Below are 22,582 nucleotides of genomic sequence, written 5' to 3' on the forward strand. Positions count from 1 at the left end.
CAATGCTTGAACCTTCAAAACATGTTTTTATTTCTAATAATAGGATATATAATATATATTCTTTCCAAGAAAGATTTCTTCTCCTCTTAAAGAGAGATGAGATTTCGCCAGCATTTCAGAGTCTCTGGTAGCTATTGTCGACATCCACTGAACTTCTTCACCCACTTTACCATGCTTGAACCTTCACAACATATGAGTTTTTATTTCTGATAATAGGATATTATTTCCAAGAAAGATTTCTTCTCCTCTTCAAGAGAGATGAGATTTCACCAGCATTTCAAAGTCCTCTCTAAACATCTATATCTGCAGGGGACTAAACATTAAAAATAATCTACATGCTGTGTCCTGTAATTAAGGCAGATCATGAAAATTGTTTTCATAGAAGTATTACATGATGTCAAGCTAATTGTGACCCAGTGGCCATAAACATGTTGCCTAGCTTTAGCGCACAAGAATGAAAATTGGTAGATTTTAAGTTTGTACGGCTTAGTAAAATATATGCAGTAAGCAAGATCTACATTTTTATAGCTTCCATTGCATTCCTCAATAAAGCAAAATATTTTTCTTCCCTCTCTTTTTTTTTACAATAACTTTGTCCAAATGTAAAAGAAACGCAAAACAATGTGCCATATCTCAAAATAAATATTTTCTTTTTTTTATTACCCAACTTGTATTACATTATAATGACAGGTTTCCTCCCCGTACCCTTTGAATTGTGTAATCTATCATGCACTAAATTCCAGTACACTGAATGCATATTGCCAAGATTAGTCCGATTGTTAAATAAATCTCTCAGATGAACAATTCCGTAAAACTGTGTTCACACTGGCAAGGACAGAATGGTCCCGTGGCCTTAAAACATGATATCAACATTCACATGGAAATTATCTGATGGTTGCCAGCACAGCAGTATATCACCTACTGGTAACTGTGGTATAGGGCCTAATGTACAACATAAGTTACTTATATCATAGATAAGACTGAAGTAAACTAAATATGTTAAAATTTAAAAAGTAACCAAAACATTTTGCAATTATGGTCTCTATCTATTGAAAATAAATAAATAAATAAATAAATAAATAAATAAATAAATAAATAAATAAAATCTCAGTGTTCAGCTCTTCGGCAGGCCTCAGTCCATTCCCTCGATTCCTCTGACACTATCAAATACCTAAGAACCAGTTCTAATTCACCTCTGTGTGAACACACCTCAGGTGGAGCACAGGTAGCAATGCCTGACATTTGGAAAGCATTAAAGTTACAAACTCAATCCAGTTTTAGAAGCCAGCAAATTAAATGCCACTCTGAGAATGGGGAGGGGAGGAGAGACCGTTAAGAGGAAACCCCTAATCTCCACCCACAGTAAATTATCTAAAGTTGAATGGATTTCGGCTCAAACTAATACAAATGGCAAATTTTTCTGGCATTTCGATCACTGCTCAGTTGAGCACTGCTCACTCAACAAAATATTTAAAATGTCTATTTTTTTAAGAAACCTCACCTCCCCCCTCCCCTCCACCACAAGTCCAGAAAGTGGTCACATGCATTTCTCTCCACAAACTCACAATCACTCTCCAGCTCCTAAATACCATTCCTCCTGAAGGTCAATCTCCCCATTTCAAAATGCATAAGATAGGTTCATGCCGGCAACAATATTCAGAAAAGGCAATTGTTAAAACTATATATAATACCAAAGGCAGCCATAATGAAAATAATTGTTGAAGAAGAGATCTTAATAGATCATATTCGGGAACAAATTGCCCTTTCCATCACAGATGATTTGCCAATGCTGGCCACAAATGTAATGCTATTTGGATCTGAGGGATGGAAATTTTAGTTCCACTTATTCAATTCAATGGTTAAAGCTTATCATTGATCATCCAGGGTAATACAGGCTACACCAGTGCCACCTTTTGACAAGTGTTTCAGTGACTGAAAGATTTGGTCTTCGTGATGTGATGGTGGTGATGCAGAAACACATTATCTGTGAGCTTGAAAATTAATTGTACTGCTTAAAAATGTAGGAAATTTGCCATGATGTTAAATTAGAATACAGACTGTTCTTACATATTTAAAGGAACCACATTGACTCGAAACACCACTTCAACAGTTATCACCATCGTAGCAGAGAAGAAAATATCATTTTCATTTCTTTCATAACACTTTAGGCAATAAAAACAACCAAGACAATATCCATAGGAGACATTAATCACTGTGAGTGATTTCTCTCGACATGACGCACTGAAAACCTACCCAAATAACAAACTCATCAATGATGATAAACTGGAGTATCCATAAACATTGACTGAATCACCATTTAATCCATAATATTGAAAATGCACCATTATCTGAGCTATCTAGTTACAGCATGTATTCAATACTGTATACATACAGTATTATCTCCTCAAATGTGAACAAAATACTTATTTTTCCATTGCAATGTACTGTAAGTGACAACTGAAAAACACTATCCAGAAGTTTGCCAAATGTTTGAATTTGTGCTAGAAGTTCAAGCGATTTATTTTAAAATAATGAAATAAAAGAATGGTTCTGGCTTCTGACGCGCAATTATTACCACACACCATCTGGCAACAGCTCTCGAATAACACTTTACAAATTAAAAACACAATATCCTGCTATTAGAGGTAATTTCTTATAAAATCCTATTGTTCTACGTTACAGAATGCAGGACATCCACTGTATCAAGCAAACAAGGAAACCTGTGCAGTAAATGACATCAAATATCTACCAGACACGTATGGATGCTTTCAAAAGTGTCAAATACTCCAGACCGAGAAACCTGTTAACTTCCTTTTCTTCACTAACACGTACCTGCCAAGATATTGATTTTTCCAAACCAGGTAACAGATTCTGAGTGAGAAGTGATTAAAAAGGTTCCTCTGTTATGTCATGATGACTCACATTTTGACACCTCGTTAAACAGAAGCTGCATCTAACGGTCTTCTTTTCAGGTGTTGACAAAAGAATTCTTTTTAAAATAAGTGCGTGGGTATTCATGTGTCTACATGCATGTGCATGATAAGATAGCGTTCTGTTATTAGGATGAATAAGCATTTACCTGGAATTGGTCTCTACTGGTAAAAGCATCAATATAAATATTCTTTTTTTTTTTTTTTTGTAAAAGATATAATCTTTGATTGCCAGCAGGTCTACCACAATCTGATAACCTTGTCCATTCAATTGCTCCAAGTACAGAACATAAAAGATTCAATTAATTTTTCTAAAAAATTATTTTCTGAAGTCTGCTACTCTATAGCGCATATATATCTGTAATGTAACTGACCGCCACTCATCCACACTATGAAACAGAAACCTCCTCATAAAAACACAAACAAAAACATGTAACCAACTTACTGTTTCCATTTTCTTTTACTTCTCCATTTTCCTCTATTGTCATGTGCTCCGCCAGCTCTGACAGGCTCTCATCAATGGTACGCTTGCCTCGGAATGTGAGGGACAACTTTCGCTTTATCTTCTTCATGTTTGGAGGTAGGAAACACCCTGGACCAAATGACTCCTCACGCTGAGTTAATGACAGTTTTTCTCTGAGATTTTTTTCTTCGTTGTGTTATCTTGCTGGTGCCATCTCGTAAGCCTAGGGTTTCTTTAAGCATTAGCAATATTTTTGCCTGCTCTGAGTGTTGGCTTACACCACGCCCATGAATCGTAGGTGTGAAGCAATCATTCTAGAGCACGGAATACCAATTAAGAAGAATGATATTGCCAGCAGTGGTTTATGACAAATCCTGCTGTAATAATAGGATGGAATGTGACAACAGTGCAATAAGGCAATACTCAGTCAACAATGGTGACTTAAGTTCCAAAGCTTGGTTTAAGCATACGGCATTTCTAGCAAACTAATTTATATTGCGCACTTCTTGTTTTTCTTCGTGCCCAGTGTCTGAATAAGTTTCCGCTGCCTTCCAGAGCTTTCTGCAAACTAAAGCTCTCTGCTTCAGTTCCACTGCCCTGCAGTTTATTAAGAAAGCAAATTGCTTCGTCTCTGTTTTTTTTTTTGTTTTTTTTTGCCAATTTGCTATTCAATCAACAGCCAGTGCATTGAAACACAAGTAGCATCTAATAGCTGTCTCTTAGTGAAGAGGCATCTTGTCTCGGAGATTGTCCATGATACATATCATAAATAAATGTCAATGCCTATTAACACTCCTGCCCAGGCAGGTGGTACTGTCATAATGGGCGACAGAGACATTTGTAGGAAACAATTCCCCCGTGGAAATTCAAACATGTTCCATTGTACCACATACATAAATATATATATTCCTGGTCATGGATTTCTTCTCCCACTCAAGATATATTTAATTAAAGCTCTGCTTCTTCTTTACCGATGAATACGTCTTGTTCAGATTCTGTTTCCAGATTGGAACCAACTCATAAAGTGCTTCTTGTCAGAAAATTAATTTGTCAGTTATTGGATTCTCTCCTAGGCTGAATGGTCTTAATAAATTTTCTCCTGTTCTGCACCGCTACATATGAATGTCATTTTTCTCCCGTATTCTTGCAGGCAGAACAAAAGACCCAAAATGTGTCTATCTGAAGATTTCTCCGGTCATGGATTCAAGCCTGTCATGCGACTTTCATTCCTGTCAGTTCCTTGAGTTCAGAAAATGGTCCAAAATCCTGGATTTTTAAAGAATCACATCACCATTGTGGAAATTAAAAACTCCCTGTCAATACTGCTTGCTCATATCCTGCAATAAGAAAATAAAAAATGATAAAACTTGTCAATCAAGTGACAAATAACTCTTTTAAAGAGTAATGATTTTTTTCTCCTTTGTGTGGAAGCCTTTTTATTGACTGGGTGAGAAGATAAATTGTGCATGAAAAAAGACACAAAATCCTGACTTGTCACTCTTACCAAATAGAGATTAAATTGACCTTTAAATGTTGTGGTGTTTCCTAGAAAAAGGGGAGACAAGTCAGAGAACAAGTCACCTTCTTTGTGCTACATTCTAAAGAAGTAAAATGATAGATTAACTTACTACTAAAAAAATCAATTTCTAAAAGGGGGGGAGACGCGATGCATTTTGGTGTTGAGCAGACATGTTTTGAAAACTACCTTATTATATTCCAGTTATGAAAGAGTCTACAATAACACAACATAATTCACAAGCTGAAGGCGTCCAAGACTCCTGTAATTAAATTGGACCTTATGGTTTGGAAAACATCCATAGAAATGACATATAGCGCATTCAGAACAGATGATCCATGGACTAACTGATCCGCTGACTAAATATGGCCGACCCCACTCAAAAGCAGTGCTGCATATTCTCCTAATGGTCTCCCTGCCTCCACATGCATCACTGAATAGGTCAAATCTTGGCTCTCAAGGTTTAATTGCAAGGCCCCTGCAGGACGGCGAGTGGAGGTGGGGAGGCACCAGGCAATTGCTCAATGCTGCTTTTACGCGAGTCAGCCATGTTTAGTCCACGTATCAGTTAGTCCACATGGATCAACCTGTGCTGAATCAGAATGCCCTCTTAATCTATCATATTCTATGACAGATGTACTGGGAAATTTTCTGCCTTTTCTCCCCAACGCAATTGCAACAGAGCCGCTAACACTTGGGCAGTTCCAGGCCTGATAAACAATAATTGCCGTATGCTACCAGGAACCTTAGTTTTGGGAACAATTTTGAATTGAACATGAAGGAGGCATAGAACACTTTTTGTAATCACCTCTAAAAATTACAAATAATGGCAATCTTCATGTGAAGTCTGTAAAAAATGTGGCATTTTCCAGCCTTGAAGTTCCCTTAATAACAATTTTTCAGGCACCATAAGACCACGCATTTTTTTCAGTCACCATACAACCATTCACGTTAAATTTACTTAATAAGCCAATTAACAGAGAATTCCCTGTACACAGGAAACGAGGGGAAAATTATCCTTATTATCCATCTTCATGACAGAAACCAATTAGCTTTGTCATTTTCGCTGCAAGGGGAGAAGACTTCATAATAAGAGTACCGATCACATTTCAGTATCAGCGAAAACTGGGAGGATTCTTTTACAAAAAAACTATATGGTTGTATCGTGACACTTCTGCAAATGTCAGAATCATTCTTCTTGTGAGAGTCAAAATAAACAGATGACACAGCACGTGATTTATAGTGCTTCAACAAGATGAAGTGATTTCACAGAACTCATACACATATACACACAAACATGCTCCAAATTTATATATTTGTGGAAGTTAATTGTATTCTGTGCCAATATGTGTTTTTTTTTCCTCTTAATTTGAGAACATACCATGTTTTACATCAGGGCCCAGTTTCATCAACATTGGATAGCGCTATCCACTGGATAACACTATCCATTAAATAAAATTGTTATCCTCTGGGCAATTATCTTGTGGGTAAAGTAATGTTTACCAAACACTAGATACTTATTTTTGTCTCTAATATTGCTTTCCAGTGGTTAAAAGAGGCTGCTATCCTCAAGAAAACTGTCCAAAGGATAACAATTTTATCCAAAGGATAGTGTTATCCATAGGATAGCGCTATCCAGTGTTGATGAAACTGGACCCAGAATTAGATCCCTGGAGGGGTAAGGGTGTGCACACACATGAGCACATGTACCACAACTGTGAAAACATGTTATCACAGAAGTCATTATGCTCACTCCAAAACAAAATCTTTATTTTTAAAAAAATATCTAGACCAACTAAGTTCAATCACAGTAAGATCACAATATGGTTGGCATTACTGTTCACTGTTTCATCCTATTTCACTGTTTGTAACACTGCTCAGATGTGGTAGTTGAGACATACAACAATTGTTTTAAGATGTGGTAGTTGTGACTGACAATAATGTGTTCAAGCAATGCAACGGCAGTCTGTGCCTGTTCTATGTACCTTTTTTTCTTTTTTTTTTTTTGCAAAATATTCAATTCAATAATTTTTCCGGTACCTGCTGTCCAAGACTAGGTTTATGGAAGTACAGTACTAGTATGTGCACAGCATTCTTCAGTTCAGTCATACGGATAGAACATAGTACCAAAACACAGTCAGATTCAAACAACAAGGCAGTAAACTAAGCTAAAAGAATGTATCAAATACATTTTTTTTTTTTTGGCTATGGTGAAATAAAATCCTGTATCAACCATCCAGTGCAAGCCTCATGGCAAGAGGTTACTAACCCATCCCATAAACATCACCACTTATTTTCAAGTATCGAGTTTAACTGTCTTTATTTACGTCACACAGACAGAGATTGCAGTAATTTGGCAATATTTGCTTCTATTTCCAGCTGCAAGATTCTATTCTTACTGTTCCTTACTATCACGAGGACCATGTTAGTGCAGGAGCCCGTCAATAAGCAACAGATTAGGTTATCTAATGATAGAAGGCAAAGTTATTGGGGAAATGAAAAAGGTTCAAATTAGAACTGCTTGTAATCAATAAAGAGCAATTGTCCAAAGCTGAGAGAGAGAGAGAGAGAGAGAGAGAGAGAGAGATGTACAGAACTGACAAATTCCGATGCCATTATCTTAAAAACAATAAGGTCCGAAAAAAGAATGAGATAAAATAAAACTAGCAATCAGTTCAAGAAAAATGTACTGGAAAAATACAATCAACTATCCTTCTCCCGCAAAATAATTGTTAAGTCTAAAAGACTGTCAGTCACTGAATAAACAGGACAGTAATTAATTAGGTGCCCCTGGTTCATCTTTCTTGGCTTAATGATGTATTCCAAAGAGACAATCCAATTAATTGTCTCTGCTGTATTACAATAATCAATGGACCTGTCTGTATTCTGGCCACATCTGAAGCCCTTTTTACATTTAGCTGTAAATTTTTCTGTGCTTTAACAGTTTGACTGGTCTTGATATATATATATAAGAACAACTGAATGATGATTACAAATATATGAGCCTATATTAATAAGCTCTTATTTTAAAAAGACAGAGATCACTCAAAGACATGAGACATGGGTAGTGTGGTCCGATCTACTGGTGAATTTGGGATCATTTGGTGCCGAGTCTGGTAGTTGGGTATGCCTAAGAAACTCAGTGATATTATAAGGACAAAAAAAAAAGAATTCATAAATATATTAAATCATACCACTACCTGTCGGTCTCACTGATAACAGTACAACTGAAGAAAAATGAAGAAAATTCCAAAATATGCCTTTCTGTTATAAAAAAAAAAAAAAATCTCTTTTTCTGTAACCGCTGAAATGTTACATGCCAGCATACACCAATCTCCGACCATGTTGTTGCTGCGGTCACACACAACTAATCATGACATAAAAACCCGCATCAGATGACTGTGACCCATTCCACCGATCACCTCCCTAACCCAGCAGGCCAAGTCAATACATCAGCCTGGAGTGACGGGTCAAATGAGCTGCCAAGAAACCATAGCTATCATCAGCCCGACAGGCAGAACCAGGCCAGCCTATTTAATTTCCATTAATCTTAGATAATCACTTAAAAGCGGAAGCTGGGAACTTGACTCTCTGCGGCTCTCCTCTCCGCAAAAATGTCACCTATAGATGGTGTAAATTGTAAGCACGGATCAGCTGAAAGAGAGAGAGTGATAGAGAGAGAGAAGAGGATAAGACATAAGAGAGAAGATTGAAGGGAAATTTCTTTTTCTTTTCAGCTTCCCTGATGGCAGTCCCCAATGAGTTCTGTCATAAGAGTGTCACATCTATCACCAAGCAAGATGAGATCTGGCCATTGTTATGTAGATCCAATATATCGCAATAATGTTCAACACAAAAGGGAAGAAGCAACACTGGTGTTTAACTGCCTCAGTTGACATCAATCACAAAGATAATAGGATGGAAAAAATAACAAAAAACATTAAGAACATTTTATCTATACATACCAGGACCTCTTCCATTTGTTTCCTCCCTCCATCTCTCCCTTTCTCTCATTATTCCACATCTTTTTTCTTTCGTCATTCTATAGATCTCTTCATGAACAGTACCTTTACACTGCCAAGTTGTAAGCAACAGTTCACATCCCAAGCAATCTCTAAAATTCCACATATTTGTACCATGTTTACAGCATCGGTATTAATTCAACATGTAACTGGTGTTACCTTGTATACATCTAAATAGAACATCGACATCGCCACAGTATAAGCAACAGCTTACCAGCAAGGCACCTCTGATATAGCTGCATAACTACCTTGTTTACAACACTAGCGTTAATTTAACAAATTTCCTCTTCCTCTGTCTGCATAGTATGTACGTAACACATACAAAGACTCGATTTGCAACATGTTTTCTGTATCAGACTCTTCTTAAATGTGGTGGCCACTGCTGAATGAACAGGCCTGAGATTTGGTTCTTAACAACTTCCCTGGAAATCATGAAATCTCCTAAAAAACTATATTCCTGAGTTTTTGACTTTTCAAATAGCTTCTTACACATTTTTTTAGTCAGAAATCGTGTGCAAAGATCACTAATGGACCTAACTCTCAACTACTAGTAAAGATCAATGTCAAAAAGAATCTGAAAGTCCACTTACCCAATTATTTTAGTCTTTAGACTAAGCCCCTCGAGCAATTACTAATGGACAATGATTTTTACTCTCTCTCGTCACAATATCTCATTTAGGTACGTCAGGTATATATTTATTTGGGCCACTGAGGGCATAAAACATTCCTAGACCAATATCGCTGGCTCAAATTTACAGTACGCAGACGTCAACCCACGCCTGGCAGTCCAAATCTAGGACCCATCACTAGAGTCTAAATCAAGTCCAGAAAGGTGAAAAACTCCATGACACAGGGCCTCTGTATTATATGTGACATGCATGGAAATGGACATGCTTTAAAAGCATACATACTAGTACATATGATTTCACAGTTTCACAGCCAATTACACACAACTTAATGCATCAGTGTTTCACCGCCAGACGAGAATTAAATGAAGCCAGCGACCTGGTCAATAAATCACGAACATTCTTCCTTTTTCTATATACCGACATTGTGTTTATTGATATTTTCTATACAGGATCCAGTTAGCTCAGGTACACAGCAGTGACAGGGTGACAGGGTCTATTAACCTTCCACAGCTTGGAATTAAACAAACAGCAGTGCTCACAGAGGCAGAGGCATTAAGAACTCCTGTCTCCAAGAAACAACTTGGGGAGTTTGAGCAAACATACAGTAAAATTCTCGTATTATGTCATTCATGGATAGTGTGTTTATTCTAGCCATCAATCTAAACCCAATGTGATGTTTTTTTTTATAGAAAAACTTACTTTAAAATTTACTTTACTTTTGTGACAAGTGGTCAACACTAAATAACCAGTGGTCAGATGTCAGTAAATTTTCCAGGTATACGTCTTCCTGTGCAGACCCTTACTAGTAAATATGCTATTTTGCTTGATAACATTAAGATTTTTCTCCCATAAAGGATTAGTATAAATTTGTTTTTTTCCTTGAAGGAGGCATATTTTGATGATTCAAGCAGTAGGAGTTAATGAGACTTATGTAAGTGTGTGTGTGTGTGAGAGAGAGAGAGAGAGAGAGAGAGAAACCACCTGTGGAGAAGCTGCAATAACTCTATCCCCATCCTACAAACAAGAGGATAAAGAAAAAGCTGGTGAGGGCAAACAAATACTCATAAATACCCAGATATGAATGGCATATTAGCCCTACTTTACCACCATTTCACCAAGGGGTAGATGATAAACCAGTGTTCCCGCTGCTAGTACAAGACATGTGCCCTATAGCCTGTGGATAAAGCAAGCATAGCTGTAAACAGAGCTAATAAAACATTCACCTAACTTTATACCTGATGGGGAAAAGGAAATGTTGGCCTTTTATAAAACATGCCTTTATTTGAATGAATCCTGACCATGGGTTTGGTCGATTCCGAAGCATTAAAAAAAAAAACTCTGAAATATCACCAAGTACTTTCCCCTGCACCATCTCCCTCAAAAAAAATTGTTACATCCAAGAAAAAAAGTGTAATAAAAAGAAGCATTTTGTACCTCATGTTTATCTAAACAAACACTTACTGAAAGTACCATTTAACTGCTTCATATTGTTTACAATCAAACAGCTAAATATTGAAGCACATTATGCAAAATCTTTCAATGTTCTGTTTTGACTACGACAGGAAAGAATTGATTGTAGATCATTCAAGGCTCAAAGTCAACAAGAATGTCATAATTGCAAATGAATGGAATAGATTTCAATCCTTACTAACAGAATTCAAATACAAATCTAGTATAAATGCCTGTTAATAGTTACTCTACAGGATAAAAAGAGATTATAAAGTTAACATTCGGTTGATGCTGGTTACTGAGAAAAATACTGAAATTTTAACCTCAAAAATTTCTTCTTAATGCACTTCATGGAACTTATAAAATATACTGTAGTTATGACCATTCTGTCTAAGCATACTCAGATTGCTTTTCACCTCCACAAACAAGGAACAATCATGGACAAAGCCAACTAACTACATGAAGTAAAGGTTTTTATCAAGCTATTTATTGCTATCATTGAAACTCTGAACACTGAATATCAACCAGGTATCAGTCCTACTATGATCAGAGTGTACTTGGATACCATATCATTAATTTTTATTGAAGTCATGACTCACGCGGAGAGATGGAGTAAATGGGGAGCCACAAAGATTGATGGTTAATTAGTAATTTAACTGATAGGTGGACCAGATGTGTGATAAGGTGTTAGGTAGACTGACAGACAGACAGACATATAAGCATGTAGAAAGAGATACAGAGAGAGAGAGAGAGAGAGAGAGAGAGAGAGAGAGAGGGGGGGAGAGAGAGAGAGAGAGGTAATAAATCAAGAGAGATGCTTGGAAGAACTTCCATTAAATAAAGCTGTTATGCCTGTTTAAGATCTTGATAACTCCACATACTGACAATGTGAACTCCAGTGATGGTTATCAACTGGCGATGTGTGAAGTTGACATTATACCTGCAGCAACTCCTATCAAAATAAAGTATTGATACAGCCAAAAGCATTAAGGACCATTCCCAGACCCTATTGTACTAATTTTGGATCTATCTATCTTCTAGGGGATTCTCGCTAAATTGCAATCAACTTAAGCGGCTCAGATGTCTGTCAAGCCTACTGAAGCTGACAGGGGGTAATTAACTATCATTTAGCAGCTTTGCTAGGCATGTCAGACATCTGAGTCACTTAAAGCAATAATAACTCTTCCTTTGAGATTCAAAATTCCGCATGAAATACATTGTAAACAACGCATGGAAATATATTCTATTGTATTTTACCACTAAAACGGCCGTTATTGTAGTAAAACTAAAATCTGTGCTTGTCAATAGGGCTTTCGAAGCTTTCATCAAGGCATTCGTTGCTAATGACGTAATGGTGTCACGCGGATTCTCGCGTTCATTCGAGACCAAAATAACATATGGCGCCAAACGCATTAATGCGGACGCAGACGTAAGTTGCGAGTTTTTGTACAGTGCGTCGGATAACAAAAAGCCCAGAACGGCACACATTGTGGATATTAATGTATTTTTAACAAAAAGACGAATATATCTCATGAATCTTATATAGTGTTGTTGTTGTCTGCTTTTCCCGCGGTTTTAAGTAGGTCAACAGTGACTATGCGATGTCAGAGAGAGCTCCGTCAGTTAAAATCTCTTAAGAGATTTTAACAAAAAACCGTACGTTTAGGAAAAAAACCCTGGATTAACTTTGAATGCAGGAATGGGGTCGCTGACCATTGGTAAGTACGGGAAAATTGCCGTTTACTCCAGGAAAATCCAATTTTTGGCCAAAATGAAGAGTTATTATGACTTTAAGTTTAAAGCAATTTAGCAAGAAACCCCTTGGAGATAGATCCATCTGGGTATAGGAACGCAGTCTTATACATAAGATGGCTATACACACCTTTACTCCCCCCCCCCCTTCCTTCCCAGCACAAGCACCTTTTACTAACCAAGAATTGGCCTAAACATGCATTAAAGTGTTTCATGTATTTTTTCTTATATATATATATATATATAATTAAATACTAAATTTGATTTTGTGCGAAAAATTCCTTGAAGTCCTACTCAATCATAAATTTGGGAAAAGAGTTATTTGGCTTTTTAATTCAGGAAAAGAGAGTTATTTGACATTATACCTACATTATACCTTTAAAAAGGTTATTTGGCAAATGGAAATGATGTTTAAAAAAAAGAAAACATCTCAATTTAGTCAATAACACCACAAAATTCACAAGTAAAATGACAAAAATTGATACTTAGTTCTTAAGTCAAACAGGCAAAGAAATAACCACACAATTGAACATCTACATGATATACTCACATCATGATGTTACTGACACATCAAACCTATAGATAGGTGCAAAATTCCCACTTGTTATGACAAATATCACATTACCTTAAGTAACTTATCTGCCAACAAGGGAAGAAAAATCCCCAGTACGAATTCCAAGAAACAGAGCCTTCTCTCTCATTACAGTTTACAATGTCTTCTACGTAAAAGCCTCCTGGGTGGCTATAAAATCTCCAGGTTTCAATTTGAACAATGTCAGGCAACAACATCTGGAACCATCCACTTAATGTCTATTTTGCAAGCATGATAAAGCATGTTTTCTCCCCCAGTGTATGTCTAGAGCGCCGCAATGTTGGTAAAACTACCAGAATTCTTGCCCACACTGACTATGTTCAACCCCATACTTTCTCCAAGCATGAGACTGTTCTCACTTACTTTCCTTCATCAGATGCATTGCTCTAGGGTAGACATCCTTTATCATGTTCTTATGTCATCATTGTGGTAATTATTAACAATTTTCCAACATATCTCTTTTTTCCTATATCATTTCCCCCCAAATATTCAAACAATTTCTTTCGGCATGAATGCCGTTTTTCACAAATCATAAATTATTTCCATTTTTTCCTGTATCAATTAGTTCCAAAACATTAGAAATCTACAACTACCCAAATTTTGTTCAAACATTTAGAGAAATTACCGTAGAAAGAATTAATCAATGGCCTTGCTGATAGGTCTGACCACCTCCAGTGTTTCCCTTACCAACTGGGCTCAGGTTTACGTCATCCCACTCAACACACAGGACTCACAGCACTGAAGATACAAGTGCTTGAGGCTGGACACTTGGAGATCAAGGAAGGGCAATACAGACCAAGACTCAGTTCTCATACCTAGATCGATCTAACAGGATTGATCTATCCATCTCCTAGGGGATTCTCGCTAAATTGCAATTAACTTTCTAGTAAGCAGCTTAGATGTCTGTCACGCCTACTGAAGCTGATAGAAGGTAATTAACTATCGTTTAGCAGCTTTAGTAGGCATGCCAGACATCTAAGCCGTTGAAGCTGAATGCAATTTAGCGAGAAACCCCTTGCAGATCCTGATCCTGTTGGATCGATCTAGGTATGGGAACCCAGTCTTGGTTTGTATTGCCCTTCCATCAATGCTATAAGCAGACCTGTTTACAACCAACTTGGGCTGACTTAACCCTGTGTCTGTGTCTAAATGCAGGTGTAGTAAGTAACGCCTATCCATCTCCACTGGAAACGGGCCTCAAAAGCAGGCTTTACAGAGAACGAACTATCGTTGGGAATGAGCCTATAGTAAGCAATATACAGAAGTGATAAGTAATATACATGGAATTCTATCTGTTGTGCAAGAGAATGTTACTATGAAGACCTTTTGAGAAAACAAAAATAAAAATATCCATGGATAAACTGTCTTTTATTCATTTCTGCACTACACTTGAGATCCTGCCATTATTCCCGATTTCCTCCAAATCCTGCAAAATCTTGTTTGATTAAATTAAATACTAAGACACATGACTGAAGGCTATCTCGGATGATTAACAAAAACGTATCCATCCACAATAAATCAATCTACACGATGACATTTTTCCTTTTCAGGAAAATAAAAATCAAGGAAGTCTGTTTCAGTGCATATAAGAGATTAAAGATGCTACTCCAAGACTGGTTTTTGTTCTGGCAAAATGATCATCACCATGCCTGCATATTAAGAATGCATGTGAAAAGGCTTTCAGAATCCAAACAAGATCAATACAGGTATCCTGGATGCAGACATTTGTCTACAACTGACAGTACACAAGTCTTCTATACTGCAGTGTTTTATAACCTGATATGTGCTCAGCAATAGATCACTCCAACTTTACTGAACACAAACACTTGTGCCACGATATTGGAGCTTGCCTTCATTTAACACACCATGCTATCAGATGTGAGAATGATGACACATGGGTAAGAATGATGGCACTGGGGTAAAATGTCTCACTAGAAGAGTCAGAATAACAAGGTGGGGTGACACTTGCCCCCCCCCCCCTTATCCCCCGTCCTCGTGTCCTCCAAAAAATACATGCACACGCTTTCACTCATCTACACATACACTCATTCACATATTTGCACATGCATCTTCTCATGCATACACACACATGCATACTTGTGCGAAGAGAGAGAGAGAGTGAGAGTAAGAGAGAGACACCCCCCCCCCCACCACCACCAAAATCCATGCCTTTGCCAAACTGCCTGCAGAAAGTGCACATGCTCCATTAGGTGTCCTGAAAGAGAAGCTCTGATACTGTTATCAACAAACAGTCCTAAGAAGGTCACATCTGTCGGAACACTGGCTGATTTCTAATTTCACTGACTACGAAAAAAGGCTGATGTGTCTGTACAAACATTCACATAACGTCAGACTCAGCCTCAGGCCAGTGGAAGACAACCCATGTGGAAGCTTGCATAAGCCATGCCTTAAAGTACTAGTATGCCAGCTCTATACATTGTATTTTCCTAATATATCTTGCTAAACTGATTGCTAAGAGGTGACACTCAATTGCATTACTAACTACTTAACCAAATAAATATTCAATATGTAAAAATACAATAATAAGGAGTTTATGTATTAAGTTACACATAACAGCAAATAGAACATGAAGAAAAATATGCATGATGAAAAAGAGAGCAAAGAAGTATTGAACAAAACAGGTGTGAGCCTAGTGGTGCTCCACCTAATATTGTGTTTGGAAAGTTTGCAAAAAGTGACCTGATCACGAAGATTTACAAATGAAATGAATGAAACTATTACAAAATGGGTTATTTTTTTTCTTCTTTTTTAAGTGTGAAATATCTATTGTTACGCCTCAATACAAGGTCTCTTAGCATCTGCTAGAGCAAAGCAATAAGCAATCTACATGTGAATCCAGTAAAAATACAACTGGCAAACTTCTTGGCTTCTAAACCAGAGTTAAGAAAGTCAAGGCCCTGCAGTTCAGTGCACAAAGCCCCCCTAGTCCCGGGAACACTTGTTCCACGACCTGAACTTGTTTATCCTACACAAACCCCCATTATCCTCAGTGTATTACCAGAGAAAACAAGATGGCTGCAGCCTATTGATCTGAGCAGAATGATCAGGTGTTAGTAGGGCTTGGACAAACACTGCACTGGCACACAAATGAACAGTAAATAATCCAACTATCATCGATTTCTGGTCCAGAATCCAATAAGCAAACTTTTGTCTCGTCTTTGTTTCCTGAAAAACACTCAACTCAACCGATGTCCCCAGAATTCTCACACCCGGTCATCAATACTTTTTTGTTTCTTTCGAAAAAATCAGGCCCAAGGCCAATACTGCAGTGCTGATCAGAATATATATTAGTTTGAAACACACTCCTATTGGTAGAAATAAACCCTCAAGTACTAGTAAGCACTGTTGGACTTAAAAACTGCACAATGCAACCTCTTTCAGTCAGTTGCAACCCCCCTCCACCCCCCAAAAAAAACACCCATGATCTACCCCACCCCTACCTTTACCAACCACCATTCTCATAGCTAAGATTCTATCCTTATTATTACTTTCCTTGTTATATAGTGCTACACTGTATAGAATACAAAGCAATGCATCTTAACAGATTAATAAATCTATAAAATACTAGAGTTCTGTCTTGGCTGATTACATCTTATTCCATTAAAAAAATGCCTCATTCCTCCATCCTACTTTATTTACAGCTACAACTGTCTCCTTCCCCCTGTTACATGTATATATATTCTTCCCATCAAATGGATTAGTAACACTCTTAACTTGTAGCTTTCCCCAAAAAAGCATGCTGTACAATCATTGCTTAAGTTCTCCACATGCTCTGCTGTGTGACTTATGCTTGCTGTTGAATCTTTGACGTTTTGATCACGTAATGCATGTTAGTATTTGTTCTTTCACGTAAGGATCAGGTCGAAATTGCATGTTAACACATGTTAGGGAATACTTGCAGTGACCCTCTGCAGTATTATTCCCATCTGTAAGATTATTTTTATTTCTAGAGATCTTAGTCATGTCTCTTTATATACCACAAAAGAGAAAAAAAAAATGTTACACCAAATGGTATCTTAAAATTACTGTCATAACTAATATTAAAGTCATACATACATCAATGTAACAATACTTCACATATTCATCATTTCATCATAATTTTCCCAACAACCCGCCTTATGCGGGCAACAAGAAAACCTGTAGGCCCGTAGCCTGCAATTTCAAAAGGAAGGGGGATGGGTTCTTTTTCTAAAAAAGTGGACTTTTTGCCATAATACCTTTGCGTACCTGGATCAATATTTTACCAGAGCAAACTTTTTCCCAGCAGAAAAGAATTTATTCAACCCCCCCCCCCCTTCCCCAAGCCCTGGCCACAGACCTGACCTGACAGGAATATGTCACCCTGTAACTCCCACACTTGTTGCTTACATACTAGTAGGCTGTCATTTAATACAGCATGTGGCACAATCAGCGCTGTGAAACTCGGGGCGATTACCGAAGATGACTGTGAATAAGTCAAAGAGGAGTCACGGGTCAGCCACTGTTATACTGGTTTACACAAACTGTGCACAAATGCATGTCTAGAACTTGTCAACTGACAGAAGAGACCATTTTGTATTAAAATTACATCTTTTAAATGAGGACATTGTCCAAGATAGTCTTATTTGAATAATAATTTACAACACAGACACGTGCGCGCGTGCGCATACACACACACACACACACGAAGACAATCGTACACAGACACACACATTCAAACACTTGTACAAGCAGACTTAAACTATAAAAACATACTCATTAGTACACAAGCACTTACAGTATGCCCCAAAAGAGACAATGACTTTACCTGTGTTAAAGCCCTGGCTGCTGAAGCTCCACAAAAATTGCTCTGAATAGATTATCTGTAAAATATCCAACCACTAGAAATAAAGAGCAGTGTAGATGGTATCACCTCATACTCAGACATTGTAATTGGTTTGTACACCACAATATAAGATAGCTCCTCCTATCGCATCTAATTTTGACATCATTGACTATACTAGTACATGAATGTGCCAGCTGATCAGAGGGTCCTCAGCCAAGCACCGGGCCACCTGAGTATTGAGAATGAAGTTAAACTAAGGTGGTCTGCTGCGCAGACAACTATTTAGTTACTGTACACAAAAACAATTGACTTAGAAGAAAATTATGCATATAAATTAATTATTTGTAAAATGAATTTAAAGTTTGAGTCATGTGGAATGTGTGTGTGTGTGTGTGTGTGTGTGTGTGTGTGCATGTGAACCTAGCCCCACAGTAAAAACTGATCACATCATCTGCAAATCGATGTGTCTGGTTTCTCAGTGAAAAAAAGCTAATATAATCACATATCGAAAATTGAATTAAACAAAATGACTCAGCTAAGTGATAACCACATTAAACAATGCAACCTACACATCCTATAATGTCAATTTTGCCTCTGATAAAACCACGAAATGAGAACATGTCAGAAACTTACAGAGCATCCTCCTTCCTCACTCCATATCTTCTCCAGCATGAGTGATGGAGGGAAAGCACTCAGTACATCATGGTCGTGATGAAGATGTCTTGTCTTATCTAAAACACTACTGTTTTCAAACATGAAACAGTGCGGTGATTCAACAGGTACAAGTAATGTTTCCTGTTAATGAGATCCCAAAGACTTCCTCCCCACCACAACATTCACACACTAACTGATAACATGAAACAATGTTTGTTATGTCAGTACAGGAGGGATTAGTAATTCACCAACATCTAAATTGACTGACTATGACAACATCATTGATTTAATCTCTTCAGCAACTCTTTACACACTTTGACTTAATGAAATGTTTGAAAAATCTTTATTTCATATACATATTTATTTATTGATTTGCTTATTTATTTATCTATCTACTACTATGTTTCTTTACTTATTTAACTATAATGATTTATTGAATTGTTTATTTATTCTGATATTCATCTATTTACTTATCTATTAATCAATCTATTTTGTCAATAATCAACATATGGTGGAAGTGAGCTGCATGCATTGCCTATGAGTGTATACAGAACAGTGGACTTACAGATCCGCAGATCAAATATAGCTACCCACTAAAAAGCTTGTCGCTTAATTCCTGGTTGGATACTGAATAAATTCCCTGTGGGGATTAAGCAACAAGCATTCAAATGGGTTGGCCATATATGATCCCCAGATCTGTTTGTCCACTGTTCTGAATGTGCTCTATAAATAAGAAGTTAAGCTAGCAATACCCAAGCATCTCCCAGATGATCTAATGTCATTGGTAGTGGTCAGAAGTTTGATAGCACCCCCTCCCCACCCCCCCTTGATATTTACCAAAAAGAGATGATCTAATTATGTCACTGAGCGTGATTAGGGAGATAAAGCTAGAACACCCCCCCCCCTACATCTACCAGAAGGAGATGACTTAGGCTTCGTTCACATGCAATGTCTATTTTCTAAATTCTATTTTCTATTTGCGGCATGTCTTATGATCACGGTCTGTGCACTGAATATCCCGCCGCGTAATTACTGGCAGCGCGAGCCAGTTACTATAAGTTACTATAAGTAACTGGCTCGCGCTGCCAGTAATTACGCGGCGGGATATTCAGTGCACAGACCGTGATCATAAGATAGCGCAAATAGAAAATAGAATTTAGAAAATAGACATTGCATGTGAACGAAGCCTTAATCATTTCATTGGTAGTGGTAATAAGTTAACTAGCATGGCCACAGTATCTTCTACAAGGAATAGATTTTATCATGCCACCGAGAGTGGTTAGAGAAGTCCGTCTAGAGGAGATGTAATCACACAATAGAGAGTGGTTACCCTTAACCCGGTGTTCACTGTTGGCCCTGTTAATACTGTAGGTTCCACATATCTTCCTATCTTTCACATCAGCAATCTGAACCCAAGGTCATCATTTATATATATATATATATATATATATATGTTTGAAGTGTGTGTCATCCTTACCAACACTGCACTATCTGTTCTCTATACTACACTGTGCTCACTTCAGCTTACAGTAATTATTCACAAATTTCAAAAAGGAACTCACTTCTTTAAATACTGCATCTTTTCAAGATAATGTCTTTCTGGCATGAACGTTCCAAAATCATTTTTTTAGCTGTTACTAATTAAATAAAACGTGGTTTCTCTTACATTGAAAGGATCTGTCCATTTAGTTCAAAATTAGAGAGTAATTACCGTAGGTCCCTCTCCCAAGTGGCTGAGTTGATTGGATTACTTGAACTGAGTCGTCTGTCTGCTTGGCTATCTGTCTGTTAGCATGTATATTTTATTCACATCAGCAGATGTAGTTGGAAACAAGGGGCAGTTTCACCAAAGAATTTTAGACCAAATATTGGTCTTAGAAACATTTAGATGAACATTTTGGTCTACTTTTGTTTAAGATGTAATAGACCATTAAGTTTAAGTATGTTTTGGTCTGAAATAATAGCCATGTCTTTCTTGTTATAAAACAGGTGCTGTGAATAATATATTATCAGACTACTGATTGATCTGTGATCAATGCAGACTAAAAGTTTAGACTGGTTTCTGAACTAAAGTTATTTCAAATGTGAAAATCACCCCAGAACACTATAGAAGGGTCAGGTCTAGATATATATACAGGATACAGGCCCTGGATTATTTTTTAAACCTTAAAAGTAGAATTGTTCACTCTAGCCTGTCCAGAAAGAGAGCACAGTCACACTCTCAGACCCACACATATCGGCAAATCTACTCAAACTACATGACATTGAAATATCAAGCTTTAATCTACCTGATTTTAGACTATGACTTCAGTCACATATCCTCCTGGGGTCCTTATACATAATGTAAAATCCAGGCAGATGAGAAAAAAATACTTAAATTTTCCAGAGGATCTGTATTTGTAAGTAGAAGCAAGCAAACAAATTCTCTGATTTATGAAGTTAATCATAAGACAGTGACTCATTTGGAAAAAAAATTACTTGTACTAGCACTTATTTTCCACCATACATAAAGCACACCTGACCATCCACTTATCACAAATAAAATCAAAACAGTATGGTTTAGGTCATGTGTCCAGAGATGCACTCTTATTTGCCAGTCACCTCAAGAAAGAATGGTTTCTAGCCCAAACTGAACTTCAGACAATTAGAAGATAATAATAAGAATAATGATGTTATTTTTTGCAGTATCACGCATATGAACTGAAATAGGGTCATTGCAGAGTATTTTTGTCTGATGGAGTATTTTATTAGCTTCATTTGTAAGATGTTTGCCACATTCATACTATGTTCTCCTTGAAAAGAGTTTTTATGAACTATAACCATTTTTTTTATCAAGGATAAAGGATAGAGAAAAACAGCTGGAGAATGGCTATAGATCAGAAAAAAATTCCAGTTCTCTCTTGTCACAGTACCAAATATAATTCATCATATATTTTATGGCAGCAGGATGCTGCAAGGTCAATAAGACAACATTTATCATTGCAATAGACCCCCAGATGTTACAACACGTACGCACTTTTAAATTATTTGCTATGGCTGAGTTTTGACAACCAATTTGTCTTTACACTTTCATAACATTGAAACTGTGACACTTAAATCCTACTAGTACATGGAAAAACTTCAGAAGACCTTTCAAAAATGTTTTCAATTTTGTATTTCAAAACAGCATTTTAACCAAGTAATGCTGCTGTATGAAATCATATTATGGTTGTACTGTCAGGGATTTTTTTATTATTTTAGATATATATTCTGCTAGGTGCATGGCGATTTTTATAGAATGAATCACAAAAGAATAAGTCATAATATCATTTTTGGTTTTGTTCTTGTTTAGTAGTTAATGTACATTTAGCAACTGAGTAATTTCACTATAACATAAATGTCTTTATCTAAGGAGCTCTGAATTTAAGATCATATCACCATAAGGGGGATCTAGTATCCACCAGGCTGTTTCACTTTCTCACTAATTACCACAAATAACAAGCACTTATCCAAGGCCAGAACACAATACACTTAACTGTCCAGTTTTAAGAGATGTTATCATTCAATACCAGATATATACAGATCGCATGTAAGTGCTTCATTTGGACTATATATCCTGGTTTAGGAACAGACGAGAGACCAAGGCTGCATTCAGAACTATTAAATAAATATATCTCCAGTAATTAAGTCAGCAAGATAGACACTTGATTGCAATAGTCCGTGCTAGACTCTTCTATTGCATTGCCCCATGCAGATGGTCTAATAAGGGTA

General features: G+C 37.0%; 1 protein-coding gene across 3 annotated transcripts in view; it reads right to left on the reverse strand.

Annotated features, from left to right (window-relative positions):
- LOC106178322 (cyclin-dependent kinase 17) overlaps positions 1 to 22,582 on the reverse strand; it is a 56,877-nt gene that overhangs the window by 32,469 nt on the left and 1,826 nt on the right. Inside the window, exons 1-2 of one of the 3 annotated variants that reach the window (XM_013561449.2) lie at positions 8,875 to 9,225; positions 3,376 to 4,730 (exon numbers count right to left, since the gene is read on the reverse strand). The exons of 1 other annotated variant lie outside the window; for it this stretch is intronic. In XM_013561449.2, coding sequence (XP_013416903.1) covers positions 3,376 to 3,502 — 127 coding nt within the window. In that variant the 5' untranslated portion in view covers positions 3,503 to 4,730; positions 8,875 to 9,225. Of the gene's footprint in view, positions 1 to 3,375; positions 4,731 to 8,874; positions 9,226 to 22,582 lie in introns of those variants that run through there. One more of the 3 variants, XM_013561446.3, reaches the window with a different exon arrangement.

Source organism: Lingula anatina, chromosome 6, assembly GCF_051362555.1.
Source record: "Lingula anatina isolate TDL-2025a chromosome 6, LinAna3.0, whole genome shotgun sequence".
Taxonomy (NCBI): domain Eukaryota; kingdom Metazoa; phylum Brachiopoda; class Lingulata; order Lingulida; family Lingulidae; genus Lingula; species Lingula anatina.